This window comes from Danio rerio, chromosome 22 (genome assembly GCF_052040795.2).
Source record: "Danio rerio strain M-AB ecotype USA chromosome 22, GRCz13ab, whole genome shotgun sequence".
Taxonomy (NCBI): domain Eukaryota; kingdom Metazoa; phylum Chordata; class Actinopteri; order Cypriniformes; family Danionidae; genus Danio; species Danio rerio.
In genome coordinates, this window is record NC_141042.1 from 33,558,809 (window position 1) to 33,585,096 (window position 26,288).

General features: G+C 40.3%; 1 protein-coding gene across 1 annotated transcript; it reads right to left on the reverse strand.

The window, feature by feature from the left end:
• Positions 1-1,813: 1,813 nt before the first annotated feature.
• Positions 1,814-16,829, reverse strand: LOC101882696 (uncharacterized). Its single transcript, XM_087304648.1, has 6 exons — positions 16,732-16,829; positions 15,052-16,380; positions 10,209-10,514; positions 2,300-2,590; positions 1,990-2,100; positions 1,814-1,890 (listed from the first exon to the last, which is right to left on the reverse strand). Exons 2-6 carry the CDS (start codon positions 15,104-15,106, stop codon positions 1,829-1,831), a joined length of 825 nt encoding a protein of 274 aa, XP_087160774.1. The 5' UTR covers positions 15,107-16,380; positions 16,732-16,829; the 3' UTR covers positions 1,814-1,828.
• Positions 16,830-26,288: the final 9,459 nt, after the last annotated feature.

A 26,288-nucleotide genomic window follows, 5' to 3' on the forward strand; every position in this document is an offset into this window, starting at 1 on the left:
TGAATTAAAACTCACCACAAGTACAGTAATATCCTATAAGTTGAGGTAAAAACTTATATAGCAAAGATGCACACAGGGTCAAGCACAAATGCAAAACTCCATCCGGATAAGACACGACACTAACTGATAACTGATAAGTCAGTGTAGTAGTTTTAGTCATTTCTAATTAAAATTAACAAGACCAATTTACTTCTTTTGTGTTGATATTACATGAATATGGATTTGAAGCTGAATTTAAAAATAATAATACAATGCAATGACATTAATACTGACAGTTATATATTGTAAAACCTAACAGTGAAAGTCACTAAATGAAATAAGTTACTTTGACTTAATAAAAACGAGTTGTGGTAACTCATAAACTGATTGTATTAAGCAGAACTCAAACCAAATGAGTTATGAATGAATTTATTATATTTTTTGAGTTAACTCTAAATATTAAAGTTAATTTAATAGTTTCTGTCTATAGCAGGCAACAAAATTATATTTAAGAGATTACAATTAAGTAAATTCAGTGGTTAAAAACTATTAACACTATTGTCACCGACTCGGTCCCAGTCATTCCCCTCGCTGGCCAGCAGAGGCCGCCATCCCCGGACTTCTAAGCATTACATCATCCACCTAAACTGATTGTGCACACACCTGAACTGAATCCCGTTAACGACCCACGCTCCCTAAACAAGACACACTCAAACACCAGTTCATTGTGAAGTCTTGTTCAGCCACGGCCAACATTTCTGAGCGTTATTCCTTGCCTGATCAACTGTGCATAACCCCGGACTGTTTCTGAGTTGCCTTCTGCCTGCCCACGACCCACGCTTGTTATACGGACTCTGAACCACGCCGCCTGCCACTGATCCATGCCTGTGTAACCCCGCCGGTCCTACGCCACCAAACCCGCTCCGAGCTGGTATCGAACCGGTGACCTTCCGCATGGGAGTCGGGTGCTCTACCAAGGAGGCTAAAGACCATGGCCACCATGAGGTTTACCTGCACAGCACACACTAGCTGACCTCCGTTACACCTGGTATATCACTCTGTGTCTGTCAGCCGCCAGTCGCACGATCTATATTGAATGCTGTTGATGTGAGTTCGCACTTTAGTGCGTGTTGTATGTTTGTGATTGAATGGTGTCTATTAAATACTGCAAAATGGATTCCTCCGTGTCAGTCTCCTCGTTACAACTATAATAAAGTTCACATCTGTGTATAGGTTATTGGATATATATATTTTAGCTTCTGCCAAATGCATAGATGATAATGATGATGATGATAATAATAATAATGCTATTATAGTTTTTTTAATTGCATATTTAAAACTATAGAAAAAAAATGTTGCTAGTAAATTTTCTTAGAGCTGGCCACTTGCAAGTATGCCAATATTGTAACCTTGTAGGCTCTGCTTCTGAATCAAATGTGTTTTCCAAATAGAGGAAAAAAAACGCAGCATAAAACATTGCATATTAACAGCATTAATCTTTAGATGGTGTTATTTTAAGTATATTATACAAGTTATATAGTTTTGTATTTATTTAACAGCTTAATAACACTAAGTAGACCTCAGAGATCCCTTTAATAATATTGTATCGATAGTATGCAGTGAGACAGCCATTTTAAATTTGAAGCTGTGCAAGTTAAATTCAGTCTTCAACACATTGTCTGCTCTCTCTTTTTTGTCACTTGCTCTGGTGTCTTCCTTTTTTAAGCACTTACTTGTGTAAAACGTGAATATTTGTACCTTTTTCCTGGTCTTAAGATGTTGATCATGAGTATATTAAGGTGCAAGAGATAATAGAAATCAAAAGAGAAATAACAAACTTAAATCCTTTTCAAACTTGATCCGTGGTGGTCAGAGCAGATTTTTTTTCTGCATGCCCAGCTTCCAGGTTTACTGAAAAGCAGAAAGAAACATGATGTTTTATTTTCAGTTCATTAAAATATATTAATACTTTGAGGAAAAAAATTTATGTGTTTGCCATACAAGACCTGCCTTTTTGAAATCCGGCTTTGTTTTTACAGAAGCATATCACAACAGTGAAAATTATGCAAATAAATGCTACAAAAGGCAGCATTAAAAGATATATCCATCTAAAGCAAGAAACTGAAAAGACAAAGAAAAAGTAAAACTAGTAACAAATTCAATAAAGTATCTTAGGTATAAATACTTTATTTTAGGCAAACTGTAAAACTTACAATATAAAAATATGCTGTACATCTTATCAGTTACTGTATTTCAAAGCCACTTTATTAAATTCATGGCTGAGAGATTAGTTCAGTGCATAAACTCCAACATCACATACCTGTACATATCGGACAGTGTTCATCAGTGTTAAACTGTTTAGTCTTGTTGCTGATGGTGTTGTTAATCACGCAGCTGTAGGCGTTTTTATCCTCATAGTCCACCTCCAGAGAGAGACTGTTGCTGAGATCAGACACACTGATGCTGGAGATTAAACTGTTTTCTTTGTACCAGGAGAGACTTACATCTCTCACATGTACCACTGAACATAGGAGATTACAGCGAGAAACTGATGAACCTTCAGAATTTTTTTTTGAAATCTCACAGGTGATTTCTGGATTGAGAAGTTGAGCTGGAAATAAAGAAGAAAACATTTTTAGATCGGGAAACAAAATGGAGTCCTGCAGTGTCTCACTCTTAAAAGTCTAATAAAACTTGTTTAAGTTATTGACTGAATTTTCGTTCTGCTTATGTGTGGAGATATAAGAAGACCTGGAAAGGGAAAAAATCTATAGTATCTGAGTGCATTTGCAAGCCAAGACTGCATGTCTCAGACTTGTAATGTCAAACACAATGCACTCAATAGAGATAGTCACTGTGAGGGGTAGAGTTTGGAGTGGGGCTAGGTGTAAGCATTAAGGTGTGTGCAGTTCAACTTGCAATTGCACTAAGTCTGCATCCAGACCCCTCTTTAAAAAAATGGGTGGAAGAAAAAAAAACTGGGTGGAAGAATAATACATTTTATAAAGTTTTTTGTGTTCCCTTGCAAAGATAATTTCCATTCCCTTGCAAAACTGTTGTTCCAAAAATGCTTACTGTTTACTTTGTACTTAAAAAAAAGGTAAGCATGTGTATGAATGCCGGAGCATAAATTCTATCCGTACTTCACTATGGAGTGTTTCAGATGGAAATCTCCAAAACACAAAATATAGGATACATTAAAATGGTTTTATTCTACAGTGGCCTATTTAAATATATCTTCCATTGATTTCTGGTCCTGTACACTTCCATTGACTCAGCTTGTTATGCTGCTGTCACGGTTCAGGAAGGATGAGGGAGCGAGGACTCAAGTGCAAACACAGGATGATTTATTGATAATAAAAATAAAACAAAAGAAGTACAAAAACCACCCCGAGGGGGAAAAACATAACTATAACACTAACAGACTAACAAACTTGGCTGGGTTGGCACGACAAGAGCAAGAGCAGGAACACATGGGGAGTTTAGACGACGAACTGGCACAGGACAGAAAACATGAGGGGATTATAAAGCAAAAGTAAATTGACACAAACAGGTGAACATAACAAATTAATAATGAGTTAACAAGTGGGGTGGGACTAGACAATAGACGGGAGAGCGCATGACACAGAGACAACACAAGCCATGCGCTCACATAAAACGACTAGAACAATCATCCAATGAGAGAACTCATTAACTGCGTGTTCATGACAACACAAGCACATGGTGCATGTAAATACGCACCACGTGCTAGACATAACACCAACAGAAAACTGAACGAAAGACACGAGTACACGATAAATGAAAGCACTCACTGTGCACTCACACACGCAGCGTGCATTTTTCATCCCAGCTCCGACCAAAACCAAAACCAACTAGATTGAGACGCTGGGAATGAAACACCACGCTGCAGACAGACGAACACATACACGAGTACAAGAGCGCGCGCGTCAGAGGCACGCAGAGCCCGCGCGGCCACAGTTATTAAGTGATCTGCTGCAGGGACGGTCTGACTAAAGGAGAAAGAAAAGTGAAAATCCAAAACAACAATTAAAGTCTGGCACTGGAGCTAAACAGTAGCGAGACGAGACAGAACTGGACAAGATTTAAGAAAACAGGATCGTAAGGTAAGACACACGAACGATAAGGTACATGAAAGTGAGAACGAGAGGAATGAATAGGGAGACTAATGAAGGGAAACTACAGACAGGTGTGAATGAACTAATGATCTAATGAGTAGAATGACAAGTGGGTGGGGTGAGACAGCAGAGCACATGGCGAGCTGTCAAAATAAAGCCATGTGCGCAGAGTAAACAAAACAAATGAACGTGACGACAACATGCAGGTGACAGACCATGACAGTACCCCCACCCCTAGGAGCGCCACCTGACGCCTCAGGGGAGGGGCTTACCCCATTGCCGGTGAAAGTCCATAATCAATGCCCGTTCCAGAACATGCTGAGCTGGAATCCAACTCCTCTCCTCAGGACCATAACCCTCCCAGTCCACTAGGTACTGAAAACCCCGGCCCCGGCATCTGGCATCCAGCAGTTTCCTGACACTGTATGCAGGAGAGCCATCCACTAGGCGAGGGGGGGAGGGGCAGGGAAAGAGACAACAGGGTCAAGAATAGATCTAAACACAGGTTTGACCCTGAATACATGAAAAAAAGGGTGTACCCGACCAAGAGTGGGAGGCAACTTGAGCAGAACTGCCAACGGACTCAAGACCTTGGTGATGAGGTATGGGCCAATGAACCTGGGAGCCAATTTACGTGAGGCTACCCTAAGAGGCAGGTGCTTGGTGGATAACCATACCTTCTGACCACACTCATATTCAGGTGGGGAGGTCCGATGACGGTCGGGTGCTGCTTTGGTCCGTCTAGAAGTCAAAGCCAAGACCTCCTTAGCCCTCATCCAGGTACGACGGCACCGTTGGACAAAGGCCAAGGCAGACGGAACTGCAGCGTCAGGTTCTTGTGAGGGAAACAAAGGAGATTGATAACCCATGGAACAGAGAAATGGGGACATACCTGTAGATGCCACCGGCAGGGAAGTTTGGGCAATGGAATAAAGTGAGCTGCTTTAGAAAAACGGTCCACTACAGTCATGATGTTTCCGCTAGAGGGGGGAAGGCCAGAAACAAAGTCAAGGGCCAGGTGTGACGATGAATGAGAGAGAATGGGCAAGGGCTTGAGCAGACCAACAGGCGCTCGGTTAGAGGTCTTGTTCTGGGGACAAACCGAGCAAGCCAAGACAAACTGCCTGACGTCCTGCCTCAGAGAGGGCCACCAAAACCTCTGGCGGATGGCAGCCAGTGACCTCCAAATTCCTGGATGAAAAACCAGCCTGGATGCATGCCCCCACCAGAGGACCTCGGAACGCAGCGCAACTTGCACAGACAGCCGACCCTCCGGACACCCTTCTGGCACCTCAATCCCTCGACTGGCCTTAATTACCTGCTGCTCGATGCCCCAGGAGAGAGACCCAACCACCACTCCCTCAGGGAGGATGGGTCCAATTGGGGACTCCCCACTGGGGACCTTGAACAGCCGAAAGAGGGCATCAGGTTTAGTATTTTTGAACCCTGGCCAGTACGAGAGACTGAAGTTGAATCGGCCAAAGAAGAGTGCCCAGCGGGCCTGGCATGTGCTCAACCTCTTGGCAGAATGGATATATTCAAGGTTCTTATGGTCCGTCCAGACCAAAAAGGGATGCACTGCTCCCTCCAGCCAGTGACGCCACTCACACAAAGCGAGCTTGACTGCCAACAGCTCCCTATTACCTATGTCGTAATCACGTTCTGCTGGGCTCAGGCGATGAGAGAAAAAGCACAAGGATACACCTTCCCATTCTTGGGGGACCGCTGAGATAGGACCGTGCCTACCCCAACATTAGAAGCATCTACCTCGACAATGAATTGTTGTTCAGGATCTGGAATAGAAAGGACAGGAGCAGTGATGAAACGGGACTTAAGAGCATCAAAGGCCTCCTGAGCCTGTGTATTCCACCTGAACATTACTTTAGTGGAGGTGAGAGCCGTTAAGGGTGCAGCAATCTGACTAAAGTTCCTGATGAAGCGTCTATAGAAATTGGCAAAACCCAGGAAACGCTGCAGAGCCTTGCGGGTTTTGGGGACTGGCCACTTGGCAATGGCCCTTACCTTGGCAGTATAAGGTTTTGTTCCCTCAGCCAAGATGACATACCCCAGAAATGTAACCGACTTCGCGTGGACCTCGCACTTCTCCGCCTTAACAAAGAGTTGGTTCTCTAATAGTTGTTGGAGGACCTGCCGTACATGATTAGTGTGTGCCTGTAAAGAGGATGGGAAAATGAGAATATCATCCAGGTACACAAAGACAAACTTGTTTACCATGTCTCTCAGCACGTCATTGACCTGGGCCTGGAAGACAGCCGGGGCATTGGTCAGACCAAAAGGTAAGACAAGATATTCAAAGTGTCCCGTAGGGGTATTAAAGGCTGTCTTCCACTCATCTCCCTCCCGGATGCGCACCAAGTGGTAAGCATTACGGAGGTCTTATTTTGTAAAGACCTGGACTCCCTGCAACAACTCAAAGGCAGATGACATAAGAGGTAAGGGGTACCTGTTTTTAATTGTGATGTTGTTCAGCCCTCTGTACTCTATACATAGACCCAGGGAGCCATCCTTTTTCTTTACAAAGAAAAACCCTGCACCCAAAATAAATGATGAGGGACGAATGAGACCAGTACTAAGTGATTCCTGAATATACCTGTCCATAGCCTCTCTTTCAGGACCTGAAAGGGAATATAAGCGACCCTTGGGCGGAGAAGTGCCTGGGAGGAGGTTAATGGCACAATCGTATGGTCGATGAGGAGGAAGAGATCCAGCCCGAGACCTGCTAAAGACCTGACGAAGACCATGGTACTCAACCGGGACCTTAGTTACATCAGCAGTCTCCTTCTGCAACACAGAACACAAAGCACCAGGAGACAAGGCAGAACCCAAACAAGAAGCAAGACAAAACTGACTCCAGGCCAACACAGAATTTCCGGACCAATCAATGTGAGGATTGTGCCATACCGTCCAGGGATGCCCCAAGACAATAGGGGAACCTGGTGAATCAAGAAGGTACAGTTTAATGGCCTCACGGTGATTGCTGGAAACAACAAGACTTACACGAAGGGTGTTGTGGGTAATGGTAGAGATGAGCTGACCCGCTAACGACCAGACAGAAATAGGAGGGGGATGGCGGAAATACCCCACTGCTTGGCAGTGGAACAGTCCAGGAAATTGCCTTTGGCCCCCGAATCGAGCAAGGCAGAGCAGGAGTTGAGGGATTCCTCATGTTGTATGGTGACAGGCAACAGGGTGCGATACAGAGAGGAATTCAGACAGGAAGAGCCGCCCACCAGCATCCCCCGGTTTACTAATGGGCCGTAGCTTTTAAAGGGCACTTGATGGCAAAGTGCCCCGGTTTGCCACAGTAGAGACACACACCACGTGCTAGACGGTCCCTCTTCTCCTGAGGCGTGTGGCGCATTTGTCCCATCTGCATAGGCTTAGGATCGGAAGAGGGGAAAGTAGAGGAGGCTTGTTGGAGGAAGTTGTCATCAGCCCTCCAGGAAGAATGGACAGAACGCCACTGGTGGCGGCGGCAAAGGCGCTCCTCCACACGTAGAGCCAAGTCAACAAGAGTCTCCAGGTGACGAGGAAGCTCATGAGAGGCGATTTCATCCTGGATCTCCTCATTCAGACCCTCAAAAAATCTGGATCGGAGGGCCCCATCATTCCAGTCGCAGGTGGCAGCTAATGTATTGAAAACAATTGAATAGTCGGTGACAGAGCGGCCCAACTGGGCAGCCGCCTCATCTCCCTGTGCCGACCGGTCAAAGAGCTTAATTATCTCGTCTCTAAAATCATCAAAAAAGCGGCAGAAAGGTGCCCTGGCATCCCAGACTGCAGTGCCCCACTCACGTGCGCTCCCAGTGAGCAGGGTCAAGACTTATGCCACCCTGGAGGCCTCTGTGGCATAACGGCGGGGTTGCAGGGCAAAAATAAGAGCACACTGCGATAAAAAGGCCTGACAGGAACTGGGATCTCCATCATACGGAGGTGGATTGTTAGTATTACTTGTTGGTAATAGGTGAAGCAACCTGCCTGGGTCCTGCAGCTTCATGATGGAGTGACTCAATCCGTGCGTTGAGCTCGACTACTTGGGCAGTAAGCATCTCCAACTCTTTGGAGGTGGTGGTGAGCTGGGTGGCAAGTTGACCCAGGAGTGCACCCTGCTGGGCAAGCGCAGTTGCATCTGGTCCAGACCTGCAGAATCATTCTGACCTTATTGTTCTGTCAGGGAAGAAAATGAGAGGATTCAGGTAAAGGTCAAAAGATAGTTTTATTAATCTTGCTTTCTGGGCTGTAACAAAAAACCTCCAGCACATGGAGCTGGGGAACCCACAGAGGGATGAAAAATCCAGGCAAGAATAAAGAAATATAAAAACCAAGGATGGCCTATAGAGGGCAGACGGCAGTCTAAAGTGCAAGTAAATAGAGTTAAAGCAAAAGAAAACTAAATGTAATACCAACTGTCCCAACATGAGGCACACGGAAATCAAAGCTGTCAATAGATAATCAATGCAAAAAGGAAAGTGAAAGCAATAAAAAATGTTCCAGGGGGAGGCACACGGCAATCCAAGCCGTCAGTCAGCAAGGGGTTAATACTGCGTTGCCGGCAGCGAGAACGAGAGAGAGCAGGTAGAGAGAAAGTCGGCTGGAGAGGAGATCGCTGGTGGGCGGTAATGAGGAACTGGAGCAGGAAGTGCAGAGAGGTGAACACAGCTGATCTGCCGCAGGGACGGTCTGACTAAGGAGAAAAAAAAAGAAATCCAAAACAACAATTAAAGTCTGGCACTGGAGACTAAACAGTAGTGAGACTAGACAGGACTGGACAAGATTTAAGAAAACAGGATCGTAAGGTAAGACACGCGAACAGGACAGTGAGAATGAGAGGAATAAAAAGGGAGACAAATGAAGGAAAACTACAGACAGGTGTGAATGAACTGATCTAATGAGTAGAATGACAAGTGGGTGGGGTGATACAGCAGAGCACATGGCGAGCTGTCAAAATAACGCTATGTGCGCCGAGAAAAAAAAAATGAATGTGACGACAACATGCAGGTGACAGACCATGACCGTCTTTTTGTGGAACAGCTCCTGAAAATTTTCAGTTTCTCTCTGGTGGCTCTTTCAAGCTGCTATTGGTGCTTGGCCGCTGTCAGAGCCTCCTAAAGACTGAATGTTTCCTTTTGCTGGTCCACATTTCTGTGTCCCTGTGCTTCCTGTGTAGTGCAGAGCTGTGTAGTGCAGAGCAGGGGTCTGATCTTATGAGAAATCTGTGGTTTGCAGTTTGAGTTCATTTATCTCTTGTTGGTCAAGGAGATGATGATGATGGTCAGCTCCTGGTGGCTCAGACTGTGTGTCAAGAGTCTAGTCATGTCATTCTCTTGTCGCTCTTTTCTCTGTTGCTGAAGGGTGTCCATTGTGATGCTCTGCTAGGTCTCCAGTTGGTCCTGGTAGGGCAGGGCTGAATTTCTAACTGGCACCTTTGAGCAGTATCAAGAGGGAAAATGCAAAGGACAAATGCAAATATAGAGTTGATAAGCTACCTGTAATGTGGATCTTCATTTGCGTGGTGAGAGAAAAACACAGACATTATGATTCAGACATGAATAAATCCCCTTGTAAATTATGAGAAACCACAAAGTCCCTATGAGAAACAATTATCATCCGAACCATTGTCCAACAATGATGTCCTAAAATTGCACTTCGAAATACATTTTAAAAATGTGCTTTGAGAAATCTAACAAGCTCAGAATTAAACACCCTCTTAATATAGAAAAGAGTTTGCTTGGGATTTAAAACAAACTATTTAACAAATTAAAAAATAAGATAACATTTTTTTATGGTCCATTTGAGTATTAGTAGTCTGTCTGCTTAATATCTGTTGATACTGGTCCTTCAACAGACATTTAACTGACTATAAGAAACATAGCAAGTACATGTCAGCTTACACTAACCCAAACCCTAACCCCAACCTAACAGTCTACTTATAATCTAATGAGAATTAGTGAGCATGTAGATACAATGAAACTTAAATTCAACAAACGGACCATCAAAATAAAGTGTCACCAATAATAATAATGCAACAGTACAATACATTGTTTTAGGAAGTACTTCTGAATATGTACTCACCATAGACCTTAACAATGAACTTTTTGTATAAAGGCCTGTTGCTAGTGGTAATCTTAAGATTATAAAGTCCAGAATGGTTTGCTGTAACATTTGGAATGGTGAGAGATCCAGTGTGATTATCCAGCTTCACATCTCTGTCCTTTGTCCAGGTGCTGCCAGCCTTTCCATTGATTTGAGCAAGTAGAATTTTGTCTGGTCCAAAGTACCATACGATCAGTCGATCTTTCTGATTTTCAACTTCTGTGGGTAGCGTCACAGTCTCTCCCTCTGTCACTGACATCACTTCAGTCTCACCGCCTGACACATCTAGTAAACAGAAACAATGTTTTACAGGTTTATGATAACATGATTAACAATTTCATGACAATAATGATTGGTTAAAGAGCCCATATTGTGGGTTTTTGCAAATGCCCTTCCATGTAGTGTGTAACACAGCTCTAAGTGAAGTGAAATATCCAGCTATGCTTAAATCTGTAAGTGTAAAGTGTTTAAAACTGTTGATTCATCTATAAAAGAGTCGACTCATAGTGCTTCAAATGAGTCGTCTTGATAATGAGTCATTAGGTGTTTCACCATGATGTGATAACAAAACCAAGTAATTGTGCGAGCAAACCCGGGAGATTTAAAACCTGCGGCCCCGCCCTCTAAAACAGAAAAAGCCAGACACACACACACACACACACACCAGTCAAATGAAGTCGCATAGTGCAGATGGATATAATGTAGTCTCTACCCAAAGATGAAACATCAGCATTATAGCCCAGCCTTGAGCAGTTTGAGTATTTCTGGAAACTACATGCTACAAAGAATACTTCATCGGCCGTTTGTTAAAGGAAAGATCAGTAAAGAGTACTGATGGACATGACAGAACCTGGATTGGTTTTCTTCCTCTATTTCTCAAGTGTAAGTATGTGCGATTAAAATTGCTGCCTCGTTTACTCTAGCTTGCAAATGTATTTAGTTATGATTTGTTACTTATAACCGCGTGTACTGTATCAGGTTAACTCGATATATTCTCATATCACGTGTAAAGCCACGTTAAAAACACGACGTGTGCCGCTTTGTTTACTGACCTCCATGGAGGAGGGTAATGTGTGTATGTGTGCGGTGTCGTCCGAGGAGGAGGGTAATGTGTGTGTGTGCGTTGTGTCTTTCGAGGAGGAGGGCAATGTGTGTGTGTGTGTGTGTGTGTGTGTGTGTATGAAAAGAGCAGGTAGAGTGTGGAGGTCTGTATTTAGGTTCACCCACTGGCAGCCAAAATCCACTTCTTTTACCTTATGAAGCATGTATTCACTGTGACTAAATTTATATTGTTGATTAGCTGCTGGCCATTTCACTTTGTCTCCCCCTAAAGGCAGTCAGTGTTGCCCAGTCGCAACAGACTGTCATCGGTCCAATCAGCGCAGATTAGTTTCGCGCTAAGGAGGGGTTTGGGAACAAATGAATCACTGAACGATTTATATGGTAGTTGCTGGGATAATTAGGTAAAAATAAATGCAAATTATAAGATAATGAAAGTGTTTTTTGACCTTGCATGCATATTAGACTGTTGTTGGAGACCCTTACAACCAAAATATGACCCTATTTCATGTATAATATGGGCTCTTTAAGAAAAACAGCTTGTTAATATACATATATAAGTTGTTTTAAGTAAAATGAGTAAGGTTAATAAGACAACTTATGGAAATGGAAACAAGTGTTTAAAGACATCAGTTTGCATGACACTAAAAATACATTTTAAAACAGAAAAAGTAAATAAATTGAATTAGGGTATCTTCCAGTTCTTCATTGGAAAGGTACCACTCATTTTGATTCTTCAATGAAAAATCATTATATAATAAACTACCTTTTACAGAGTTCTTGTCAAAGGCTCTAAGCTACAAAAGGCACAGACTGAATCTTTTAAATCTATATCATGGGTTCCCAGAGATCCCAATACAGTAAATAATTTTGCAAAGCACCTAGTTGATTCTAATATTGATATTTCTGTCATTACCACAAGGTGGAGAAGTTTTGCACATTGGAGATCAAACAATAAAATAGTGTGATCACATGGGCTTTTTTAAATTCTGCAATGCAGAACCAAGCTTTTTTAACAGAGATTGTGCTAGGCATTAATCTGTCTGAGGGTAAATGACTAGCAATAATAAATTGTCACCTTGGAATTGTAAGGATCTGACATTTTTGTCAAAACATGAGTTATTGACAGAAGTTGACATAAATTTGAGTTATTGACTTAATCTACATACATTTTAAGACTTTTTATAAAAATTAAAACAAATGTTACAAACATACTGTTTGCAAAACATGCAAAAAATTAAAGCTCAATATCTCAAAACCATTTAGAATGCAGTTAGAATCTTATAAATCCAAGATGACGAAATGGCAGTAAACTAATTACTTGTGCTACAAACTAAAATGTTTATGACAACACGTTAAAAAAGTCATCATAAGATAATACTAGATTGTAAAAGCAATCAGCCTAACAAGCTGTTTTGTTTCGGTAAAATTCTATGGGAGTGAATACATTTAATTACAATGCCTGCACCTGCTCTAACATGAACAAAAAGGTGGATCAAATGGTGATGACTTATGGAAAACAGGTATGTCAACAAGTGAATTATCTGTTCCTGCATTCAAGCTTCATGTGACAGATGACAGCTTAAAGCCACATCATAGTCATATGAGTAGGAAATGCATGATCTACATTTCCAGACTTTCCAAACTGAGGTGTCTGTATAAAAAAGTACCAGTGATGCATATAGGAAAACTTTTAGAATGCCCTGGCATTTACAATAAATGTATCTAAGCAGCATTAAAAACAAACATTAAAAAACAAAAGACATTACTGTGCAGCTATTAGGGCTGCACGATATTGGAAAAATCTAACATTGTGATATTTTATTTTTCTGTGATATATATTAGGATATACTGAATCTATAAAATTTCATCAAATTTGGATAGTACTATTTGGAAAGAATGTATAGTCAAACTTTATTTAAAGGTTCAATTCTCACTATTAGCAAACCTTTAAAGCAGTGGTCCACTACAATGTCATATTTTAAACTTTAGTTGATGCGTAATGTATCTGTGTGAACATAAACAACATCTCTGAGTGTAATATGCTCAAAGTTCAATGTAAAGGGAGATGTTGGCTTTTACAGAGTTAGCTTAGCAAATCCTACAGCGAACAAAGTTTGGGGACTACAAAAAAATACATCCAAGCTAGTGAGATCACAAAATTTTCAGGTTATGTGCAGTCACCACACGTAATTACCATCCGCATACACCTCGTGCAGCAAAGGGGCGTGGCCAGAGGTGCTGTAATGTTATAGCAGAAAAAGCTCAAATGCTATCCAAACACTGCTATTTCCATAGAGCTTCTTCTTTTTCTGTATTTGAGCTTCCAACGGACAAGACACAAAGAGAAAAGTGTTTACAGTTTAATTTTATTTAATTCCAGAGAATTATAAAAAACACAGCTCTAGCATTTGACAAAGGATAGCTTCCAGAATCTCTCCCAGTTCAGTGCTGGAACTCCAAACATAACAGAAGAAGCTGTGGATTGTGAATCACAACATGTAAGTATTTTTGTTTGTTAAAATTGATCCATTACATGCACAGTTCCTAGCGGTAATGGTATGTTGTGGCAAGTATGTAAACAAGGATGTAAACAACGGGAAATGCTGTTTGGCACTGTTAACAATTTAGATACAAATTCATATTTATCCGTCAAACCCCTGTAAACAGCCACAATCAGCACTGGTGTCGCTCTATGCAACCGCTTTTCCTGTGTTTGACATCTCAAATAACAAACTTCTGAAAGATATGTGAACGTTTCTTATTACTTACACATACTTATTTCATATGTGAAAGATTGAAAGATTCAGGCTTAAACTGATATGGCTAACAGCTACTCTGAAAGACAGTATTTACACAGCAGAGGCAAAGCATGCACTATTAAAGGTGTGATGCTTTTCCTGGTGACGTGGAGCCAATCTGCGAAACAGCACATTATGTTAGCTGACCAATCAGAGCCTCTTGAGGGCGGGACTTTCGGAGGAAGGAAGTATGACAGTTGTTTTCTTAGCTGAGTAGCTGTATATAATCAAAACAAGATATATGAAAAAAATGTGTGTATATATATATATATATATATATATATATATATATATATATATATATATATATGTTTTTAACAAATGAAGCATCAACACACGTTGCTTTGCATTTTACAAACACAACCAAGGCTTAAAAATACACACCACCTCTTTAAATATGTGTTTTGTTTATCTGAATATGATTTAGTTACAGCATATTCGTCCCACATTAATAAATGCAAGTAATTTACAGTAATACAGCTTGAATGAATCTGTTGTGGTAATTATATTAGAGTTGCTGTGGTAATATGACCAAGTAATAAGCTAATTCACCAATACTGCACTTTTTTCTTTATCAATAAGCTACTGTAAGTTTTAGATAACACAAGTTAAACCAGGGTGACAGTAGATATATGGTGTAACATTTGCAAGGCAAAAAAACCTGTTTAAATGGTAACTTCATAATGTTCTGTCATTATATATACATCAACATTATAAACACTGTTTTATAAACCTTGTTTTTAGGGAAAATGCAGTTTTGGAGCAGTAAACCACAAACAATATCTGGTTGAGAAAAAAATGAAAGAAACAACTGCTCTACTATCAAATACCCCATTTGCAATATGATGTTTGAAACCAGCTTGCACAAACATTTCAGTTTATTACTTTATAAATCTGAATCCACATACTGACAGCTGATCATAGCTCCAAATCCATGGTAGTGGAAAAATCAAAAAACTTACTATTTGTGTTGATCAGCAGTGAAAAAGTAAGAAACATGCAGTAGCTCCTTTTCATCTTTGTGCTATCAATAAATTAAAATAAAACAGGATTTAATCTCTTGCTGTACATAATGTTGTCTGTATAACATGAAACTGAGCTGAACTTGAAATAGGGAGGAACAGACACACCTATTGTGGATCATCCAATCTAGGGCTGGGAAATATTACAAAACTCCTATGTTCCCTATTATATTACTGTTTCATTTTAGCTCGTGCTCCCTTGTCGTCTTGGTAACTAGGGAATCATTAACCCTTTTCTCAGTGAATGACAAACAGACAAACCATTGCTGCAGCTCTAATGCAAGTTTATGAAGAAAAGAAAAAAAAGCTGCAGTGTTTGGATGTGCTGTGTTTGTCTGAGGTGATTAGTCTTCTGTTATTAGTGAAATGTGTATATTCCATATAAAATGTAAAGCAGATTAGTTAGTGATGCGTTCGTGGCATTCAGAAAATATGTTTTTCAACTAGGTGCGCCTGGAAAATGCACGCGCATCACATGCACACCGCTTGCACACCATGTGCGTGTCGTGTAAGTCGCATGACTCCATTGGCAATGGCAAACTAACACCCTAAGCTCATTGGCATTTCTTCCAAGGCGCGTGCTCAACAGCCACATTTTAATAAAACTATGGTGCATCATACCGAAACTTCATACCAAAATTTGGTTTATCATTATTGACAGTGGTGTTCTGTGTTGCTCTTGCTCTCTCTCATGGCTGGATCAGTCCCTGGATACTGCGTTCTGTGATGCTGCCCCCAGTGGGCACCTAAGAAACTACATCAAACAGTAAAGACTATCTGTTCCATCTACGAAGGGGCTTTTGTTGCTGGATTTTTTGTACAAACATTTTGTATTTAATGTTTTTTTTTCTTTTTTAATGGCCTGAGTGCTGCTGTGTTTTCCTTCTGTTTCTTTTTTTGGGTGGTCTTGGAATAAGGATATGAAAGAAGAAGTGAAAATTTTAATTACAGAAGTGGGCGGGGCACCACCCTCACAAGTATTGATCTGCAATAAATAGCAGAGAAACTAACCATTTCTCGACTGACTGTTGCAGCAGAGATTGCAAAGTCTCACTATGAGGGTAAGAGAATACCAAGCACTAAACAGGCAGTGAGACAGATATGGGCAAAACTTGATTATCGCATAAAAGATGTGCAAATAAAGCAGCGTTTCCATCTAACAAGTCAAAGCGAACAAAATCATCACTTCCTGATTATCTGGCGCCAAAATCAACAGTGAAAACTTGCTGCTTGAATTTGCTGCAGTAGAAGAAGCTGCATGAATCTTTTCTTTATTTAATAAATGACTTGCGCTTCAAAAGACAATCCTGACATGCAGTGAACGTGCAGTGGCGTTTGAAGGCATGAGACGAGTAGCACAAACAGTCTTGATTCTGGAGGTCATTATTCATATAAATATACTAATACTTAAATGGTTCTGGCATTTTAGAATGATCAAAACAAAATTTCGGATGTTTTACAATGTGCTCAGCCTGCTGGTTTGTCCATTCACGCACTTTATTATTATAACATGATTTCTTATAACAAAATAACATGGCCTTTATTAATGCGCATACTGAAGTTTGTTCAGTAAAAGTGTTTCCATCGTAGTGCATGTGCATCTTTTCTTGTCGAATAAACCATTTATCCTACTCAGTTATGTGCATATGTTTTTTATTAAGTCAATTCAAAAAAGTTAGTTTTTTAAATATTTATTGTTGTTTTGTAGGTAGAGACATTACCTTTTGTAATATAAATTTTTAAATATTTTTTCTCAATAACAGAAATTGAAAGAGCGCAGCTGACTGATTGCTGGGCATTATTATTACTGCACTGCAAAAAATGCTTTTCTTACTTAGTTTTTTTTTTTTTGTCTCTAGTCCAAATATCGAAAAATTATTTCAAATAAAATTAGGTCTTGTTTTAGAAAATTATATTAAGCAAGACCAAAATTTTGAGAATTTTTCATAATTTATTAAAAAAAGGCCAGAGGGTCTGGCTCCAGGCTCCTGGATGCCTGTCATTCAGAAGATCTCAACTATAATCAAACATACTAAAGCAGCTATTCAAGCTTTTCAGAACCATACATTATAAAATACACAAGCAGATGTGCTGAAGCAAGTTGAAAAAAAAAAAAAAAACATTATAAATCACAAAAAAATATTGTTAAAATATTGTTGAAAACACATTGAAATGTTATTTTTGTTTCAATATACTGGCACTAGCAGAACCCTTGCACATAAAGTCCATAGATCCCACTGAAGAAGAGCCATCTGTTATTGCTACTACAAAGAATAGAGGACAATGATGATAGAAACAGATAAATCAAGCAAATATGAATGCAATAAATAAATCATTGGGACTTCTGTGGACAACATGTGCTCTTTAGCACCAGTGTCAAAAGTATTCACATTCATTAATCGAGTAGAAGTATAGACACAAGGGTTTAAAAAGACTCCTGTAGAAGTTGAAGTATTAACTTAAGATTTTTGCTCAAGAAAAGGTGTAAAAATGCCAGAAGTATCTTTGATTTGGGTACTGAGACTGCATATCTCATAGATGCAATGTCAGACACCTTGTGGAGATAGACGTCACCGTAATGATAGGGTTAGGGGATGGGGTTAGTTATGGACATTAAAAGCATTGGATGCAGCTCACATTGCACCAAGTCTGCATTCGGACCCCTCTCAAAAGTACTGTTTTCAAAACTAATTAAAGTATAAAAGTAAAAGTAATGTATGGAAAGAACAAAAGCATATTGTGCCACAGGGTCTTATTGTGCATTTTTCTGTGCTCAGGCACGGTTTGCTGGCTGACACTGGTCCAGTTGGAAGTGGTCGGCAAGAGTGATAATTATATAATGACAAAGAAACATTGTGTTTTGTTCCTCCATACACTTCTACATTTCCCTTTCATTTCCTAGTTTGCTTGTGATCATTGTTTTCGTAATTCATTGTCTGCACGCAATGCAGAACGATCAGAAGGCCACTATCCAAAAACATGGTGCTCCTGAATGCAAATCCATTGTTTAATAGGTATAATAATACTTTGAAAATGATAGCCAACCCAACCCTAAACAAATATGCTGCTATGGGTGGATAGGTAAATTAAGAAACTATTTAAGTACAAATGGTACAGGTGAAAGGACATACTTGGATTTTGTGAACTGTGTTTAACCCATCCAAGAGCACCAAGAGCAAAAACAGCAATGGAAAACACTTACGCATGCACACACCCTATGAACAAATAGGTGGGTATTTGGTGCCTCTTTTGAAGAAAATAACCTAAGGTGTACTGTTGCCAACTATTTTCAATGAAGGGGATAAGAGCTGCCCAAAAGGTGGCTAGATTACGTCATACGTTAATTAGCAAATTACTGACGTCATCACATTTTACCATTTCTGTTTGTTTAACAGCTTATGGTCAATAAAGTGGTATTTATATTTGCACTACGCTTTATGTAAGAATGTCAATTTAACTAAATGTATTGCTGTTTGAATACAGTATATCAGAATAGATGTGTAGTGAATTTGCAGTAATCTCTCAGACGTAATAAACCAACTTAGGCAAGTTCTGAATTTGTCACCAAGATAAATGTGATTTTGAACAAGAAAAATAATAAACTGTCAAATTAAGTTGTTACAATAAAGGAGAAGCAGATCGATTTTACTGTACACGGGAAATACCTTCACAACGCCGCCGGTGCTAAATCATTTGCAAAGGGCTGATCTGCCATCAGGCTGCAGGTGGGAGAGAAACTGCTGTATGAGGACTGGGCCACCTGTCAGTGCTTTGAGGTGGGGGAGGGGCTGACGGCATCACCCGCAGCTCGTTAAGAAGAGAAGAAGAGGTACAGTATGTGTTGTAAACGACTGAATGTAAAGTAATTACAATAATGGCAACAATAAGAAACGAAACAAAATCTGCATTTTGTCATGGCATTGGAGTTTACATATCGGCCTGTTGTGTCTAATATGAATATAGCCAAGCCATTCACAGATATTGCCAGGTAATCACTTTACCTCTACTATGCTTTTAACAGATCATTTGTGATTCTGGCTGTCATCCTTTCTTGCATTGTCTTGAGCCTTCACATTTCCAATTACATACTATATTGTTAGTAGCCTGGAGAGGTCACAGTCATTCTGATACATCAAATTACTTTCTACTGGATGTAAAATGCTCATTATAGAACATTATAGAATTTTATAATGTTAAGTTCTAATTCTGTAGTTATTTTGATAAAAGTAACTAAAAAGTAATATAAGAGTAATGTAACATATTACAATTCTGAGACAGTAATATTGTAAGGTAAGGGATTACATTTAAATAACAGTAATAAGTAATCTGTAATGTATTACAGTTTGGAAGTAACTTGCACAACACTGATCTCGATGAACGAGACTCAAAGATCTGAGTCAGTAAAATGATCCGAACTTCCCATCACTAGTCATACTACATGTGAGTATTGTTCATTTATTAATTCTCTTTTTGGCCTAGTGCCCTTATTAATCAGGGATCGCCACAGCGGAATGAACAGCCAACTTATCCAGCATATGTTTTACAAAACACCCATACACTCTTGCGCTTACACACATACATTGCTGCCAAATTAGTTTATTCAATTCACTTGTACCACATGTGTTTGGACTCGTGGGGGAACCCAACACAACCGGAGGAAACCCATGTAAACATAGGGAGAACATGCAAACTCCACACAGAAACGCCAGCTGACCCAGTCGGGGCTCTAATCAGCGACCTTCTTGCTGTGAGCTCATGCTACCCACTGCGCCACTGTGACGGCCTCATTTAAATATTGTGTCACTCTAAAATTGAATATGCAAACACTGCTGCCAAAGGAAAACGCTACCTTTAAACAGAGACACAACATGTTTAACCAATAAAATATTAAAATCAACAATTGGAAATTTTTGTATTGGTGCATTTTGCTTTATAAACTGTGACATGGCTGGAAAACATCACCCTGACTTAATTGTAGCAGGTAGTTTGTTAGCATTGTCAATTTTTCTTTATTTGTATAGCGCGTTTACGATGTAGATTGTGTCAAAGCAGCTTAACATATAAGATTATAGTAAATTGAAACTGTATCAGTTCAGTTTTCAGAGTTTAAGTTCAGTTTAGTTCAGTGTGGTTTAATTTTCACTGCTGAGAGTCCAAACACTGAAGAGCAAATCTATTGATGCGCAGCTCCACAAGTTCCAAACCATGCAAGCCAGTGGTGACAGCGGCAAGGAACAAACTTCACTAATTGGCAAAGGTGAAGGAAAAAAACCCAGAGGGAAACCAGTCTCAGCTGGGCACAACCATTTCTCTTATGACCAAACTTCTTGGGCAGAGCTGCAGTCTAGGCGCCGGAGGCTGGAGAAAGCTGGACGTCCATCATGGAGAAGCTGCATGGGGGGAGAGGTCACTGGTTGGCCCTTCAGGATCAATGCAAAGACTCGTCTGTTACTGGGGTCTTACAGGAATCAGTCTTTTGCTCTTCACTTCTCCATGACCACCACGGCAGCTGCTCAAAATATGGCCTGGTCCAGGATTATGGAAACCTCTGGAACAATAAAAACAGACCAACATAAGTGCAGATGCCGTTCAGATTATAATGTCTTTTAGGAAGTGAAAAAAAAAGAAGTGGCCCAAGAACAGAGCCTTGAGGTACCGCAGTGTTTAGATGCTGTAGGTTGGACACCTCTCCCCTCCAAGACACCCTGAATGACCTGTCAGAGAGGTAAGATCTGAACCATTGTATAAAAGTGCCCGCAACGCCCAGTGACTCAAGCGTAGATACCAGGATCTGGTGGTTTACAGTGTCAAAAGCAGCTGAAAAATCCGGCAAGATGAGTACTGATGATTTAGAGTCTGCTTTAGCCAGTCTGAGATCCTCCACGACCGAGAGCAGGGCAGTCTCAGTTGAATGGCCTTTCTTAAAGCCAGATTGCTTGTTGTCCATGAGGTTGTTTTGAGTAAGGAAGTCCAGGACTTGATTGAACACTACTTTCTTCAGAATCTTGGCCATGAATGGAAGCAGGGATACCGGTCTGTAGTTTTCAAGTAGCGTTTGACCCAGGTTGAGTTTCTTTAGCAGTGGGGTTACCCTAGCCTGCTCAAATGAAGTGGGGAATAAACCAGAGTCAAGAGATGTGTTAATTATGTGAGTCAGTGTTGGTATGACTGCAGGAGAGATGGCTTGCAAGAGATGAGAGTGAATAGGATCAAGTGGACAGGTGGTTGCATGACTAGACAGCACGAGTTTGGACACCTCAGACTCAGAGAGCTGAGAAAAAGAGGTGAGTGTGTGTGGTGTTGGTGGTGTATCTTGCGTGTTTGTTGTAGGTGCAGCAAATTGAGCACTGATTTTTGCAGTTTTGGTGCAAAAGAATGTAGCAAAGTCATCAGTAGTAAGTGTGGAGAATGCGGGTGGAGGAGAAGGATAGAGGAGGGAGGAAAATGTTTTAAAAAGTAGGCGAGGATTAGTGGCATTGTTGATTTTCTGACGGAAATATGTCTGCTTTGCAGAAGTAACCTCAGCCGAGAAAGAAGACTGAAGAGTTTGGTATGTTAAGAGCTGTTCAGGATTTTTAGTTTTCCGCCAAATTCTCTCCGAAGTTTTGAGCGATGATCATGGAGAACATCAGAGAGCCAGGGTGCAGGAGGACTGGCACGGGCTGGCCTGGATGTAAGAGGACATAGTCTGTCTAGACATGATGCTAGTGTGGAGCAGAGTGTATCAGTGGCACTGTTCATATCAAGTGCAGAAAGTTTGCAAGATGGAGGAAGAGAGTCTGAAAACAATTGTGGATAGTCTATTGGGTGAGAGAGAGCGTAGGTTTCTGCGAAAGGCAACCAGTGTTGGAGTGTGTGGCGGCTCAGGAGTAACGTGGATGTTTAGGGGCAGAAGGAAATGATCCGATATTTGTAGTGGAGTTACTAGTTTTTGATCAGCGAAGCAATGTCGTGTGTAAATAAGGTCTAGATGATTACCTGATTTGTGAGTAGCAGAAGTAGGTACTCTTTTGAGGTCAAAAGAGGCAAGCAGAGTCTGGAAGTCAGCAGCTTGCGGTCTTTCAATGTGAATGTTAAAGTCACCTAGCACCAACAAGGGAGTGTCATAATTAGAAAAAGATGAGAGAAGAACATCCAGTTCATCTAAGAAGTAAACTATTGTACCCGGTGGGCGGTAGATGACAACCACATTTATGTAGAAGGGGTGGATAATGGAGACTGCATTGAATTCAAAGCAGCTGATTGTTGGCAGGGACGGTCTCTGAGTGAATTTCCATTCTTTGGAAATCAGTAGTCCAGTCCCACCCCCTCTCCCTGTCTGACGAGGAGTGTGGGAAAAAGAAATTAGCAGAAAGAGCTGCATGTGTAGCAGTGTCCTCCGGCCTCAACCAGGTCTCCGTTAGAGCCATGAGATTATAGTCAGAATGTGTAGCTATGGAGGTAATAAAATCTGCCTTGTTAATAGCTGATTGACAATTCCAGAAGCCCACGGAAAGAGAGAGTTGTGAAATAGCAGATACATGTATTGAACAAAGGTTGTGAGGATTACGCCTGCAGCGTACCTCCCGTGCTTTGCGAGTGTTAGTAACAACAGGAATTAGTAAACACATAATAAAAGTGCAATGAAAACAATAATAAGTGTAAAGATGAAGTAAAATAAGAAAGTGAAGTACTCAAGTGCTTTGTCTGTGTCTTTGCTTGGTAGAGTCGTGCAGGTAGAGTTGATGGCGATGGTAGAGTCGATGGTCTTTACACTCGTCGGTCTTCACACGAGGCGGTCTTCACACGAGGCTGCCGCGACCGCTGCAGCGATGACACTAGTTGCTTATATACACCCCAGAGCACTAGCTGATTGAATTCAGCTGAACACCCAGAGCACTAGCTGATTAAATTCAAATGGACACACCTCGAGAGTAAAACAACCGCGACGGGGGACCCGAAACCGCCCGCGCTCGACACACACGCTCTTATAGTAACCAAGGATAATATAAAGATTATATTTGGAAAGCCAGGGATGGCCGAGTATAAATGGGGAAAGGACTGATTTAAATAAGTAGAATCTTATTGTCTCTTGATGATTTCCAGAGATGGTGAGACTCGCAGGCATGGGAATACGTCAAACCTGGTGCAAGAGATGTTCATTAAGAGCATAAACTGGAGGTGGATTGTCAATTTTGATGAAGGGAATACCATGATCTAATGCCCAAGCTTCATCCATAAAATTTCCTTCAGCTCCTGAATCGTTGAACGCCTCACAAGAAATAGAGGCGCTACCATGCCACAGGACTGCAGGAAGAGTGGTAAGGAGTGAGGGATAAGGAAATTGCACTCGCCAGAACTCCCCGGTCTACTGATGAGCTTGCTCTTTTACCGGGCATTTGGAGACAAAGTGTCACGGCCCCACAGTACATGTAAAGTTTGTAAATCAAGCAGCGTTGACGCTCAGCATCAGAGATGTGAAGACCACCCAGCTCCATGGGTTCCAGTGGGAGGGCGGGAGAAAGCTGATGGAGGAAGTTAAGACACGATCTTCTCTTCAGGAGGACCTCTGAAGCGGCTACGCAACTCCAAGCATTTATCCAAATAAAAAGCCCTTCCAATCAGAGAATCCAGACTGGAAGGGAGTTCATGTGAAAAAAGCATCCAAAAAATGGGCAGTAAGGGCTGGTTCGTTCCACTCACAGGTTGCTGCCAGTGTACGGAATTTAATGGCAAAATAAGTCGCTGACTTTCCACCCTGTCCAAGTGCTGCAAGGTGACAGGGCAGTTACTAGTCTTAGATTGAGCACAAACTGGGCACAACAAGACGTGAGCGCGGGTATCGCAGGCCATAGAAGGCCACCAGAAACATTGACGAATCATGGTTGGGGTGCCCCTTACCCCCAGATGGGCTTCCAATTTGGAGACATTTGCCCAGCGAAGTACTGCTAGACATACTGATTTGGGTACGAATAAATTATTCTCTGGGCACCTATGGAACAGGATTTAAATCAAACTTTGCTTATACACCTATAAATTACTCGCATAAAAACCTATGTTCAAACATGTGTAAAACTTGTGCATATACTTAAAAACTTGTTGCATGCATACACCCACATACATAATGTACATAAACTTGAGATCAGCACTCGAGCAAACTTATTAAAATAAAATTCTCAAACATATTTATCAGGAATCTGGTTATTGCAAAGCTGATGAAATAGAAAGAATGTGATTAATAGAGATATTAAATCTGTTAAATAATAAAAGTGTGTTATATAAAATAATATAAAATATTAGTCTACATAAATAGACTATATAAAATATATAAGAACAATTGTATGTTACACCTTTTAATTTAATTAGGTAATTATACACAAATATAGACAGATATGACCCTTAAAGGACATTCAATATGTAATGCAACCAGAACTATGAATATACTCATCTGTTTGTAAAAGCTAAATACAAATAAAAAGTGAACATGATTTTCTTTTTTACTTTTTTATAAAAAAATTGTTTTAAAAAGTTAAAAAGCCTGGAGTTATTATAGACTTTGTTAATTCAGTTTGCAAAGATTTGTAGGTACAGACATCTATTGTGTGCGTTCTTGACAGTTTTTTCCTAGCTTTTTAAATTTGTCCATATCGATATCGGAATTATATCGTATAGACCAAAATCAAGAAATATATTGTGATATAAAATTTTGCAATATCGTCCAGCCCTAGATTACAGTGAGATTAATCTTGATTAAAAAAAATAAATCTATGCCCATCTATTGTTTAAATATAAGAATTATTAAAGGTCTATGGCCCATTTGTGAACACTAATACAATACATATGCTCACTAGCCACTTTGTATCTATGCAACTGTTTAACACAAATCTCTCATCAGCCTGAACACAATCAAATCACATTGCAGTGACTCCATGCATTTATTATGAAACTATCAAAATAGAGAAGAGGATATGGGATTTTAGGCATGGATCCTTCCTGACTTGTGTCTGTGGCTAGGGCCAGATTACAGTATTGCTTGATTGCTAACTAAACTGATTGGTACATTTCTCAAACTATAAACACAATTCACCTGTTTTCACAAAAAATTGCAATTTCTTTAACAACTTTTGCAATATATTGCGCAGGTCAAGCCATGATCTCATTCAGAAAACACAAACACATAATATAATTAATATTAAATAATAATAATAATAATAATAATAATTCATTAACAAACAAATATGCACATGTTAATACTCAGTTGCCAACAGGAGGAAGGAAAACAGAAAGCAAGACAAATTTGAAGAAGTGGATGACCATAAGGAAAGCTGGCTGGTGAGATCAGCTGAACTTGAGCAAATTCACAATCACGTCTATTGCTCAATCTGTCACGAGTCTCTGTATAAAATGACCCAAAAGTAGAGGAGTTCAGTTTAAAAACTTATCAAATTTGCAAAGGAAAGACACTCAGCAACTCGTTGAGATCCAGAGCATGTCTTGGGTTTCTGAAAAATAATCAGAGCCATGGCCCAAAGGCAATAAGACAAAAATCCAACAAAAAATAAATAAATAACAGCACGCATGAAAAGTCAAATCAGCGATAGGCTGAATCCAGTTGAATTAAAGAAAGTCTTTGGTACAGGACTGACAAGGCAGGCTCAGTGCAAAGAAAAATCAGACGGTCAATTTCCAACAGGGCAGGCAAAAAGTCAGGATACCTCCAGACCATGCATAGGCCAACAAGAGAGCTACACTCAGTGTGAGAAACTCAACACTCTGGCAGCAAGAGAAGTAAAGCACCCTCATCTATAGGACCAGCAATCAGCAAAACTGTGAGGCAGTTGGGAGTGAAGGAATGAAAATATAGAAACAATATATATATATATATATATATATATATATATATATATATATATATATATATATATATATATATATATATATATATATATATATAAAGCTTCAGATATACAGTTACAGCAATATGTATATAATTGCCTTTGTTCTTCTGAATACTCTTCTCACATGCTGTATAACCTTAAAATCATATAATACATTTTTGTTAAACTGAGAGGAGACTGCTTGGCCTGATTCTGCCCAGATGTGTAATGCTAAAAGTTCTAAGAATGCTGATCAGTAACATTTTTTGTTTTAGTGCTTTACTGCTAGTAAATAAGCTTATACTCAATTATTTACAATTG

What these genes read in the sequence shown, in the direction of transcription:
- LOC101882696 (XM_087304648.1), bottom strand. Translation starts at nt 15,106, where the DNA reads ATGAAAAGGAGCTACTGCATGTTTCTTACTTTTTCACTGCTGATCAAC. An exon ending in ACTGCTGATCAACACAAATA is followed by an intron (nt 10,515 to 15,051) that starts GTAAGTTTTTTG and finishes TCTGTTTACTAG; the next exon opens with ATGTGTCAGGCGGTGAGACT. An exon ending in ACACTGTCCGATATGTACAG is followed by an intron (nt 2,101 to 2,299) that starts GTATGTGATGTT and finishes TTGTCTTTTCAG; the next exon opens with TTTCTTGCTTTAGATGGATA.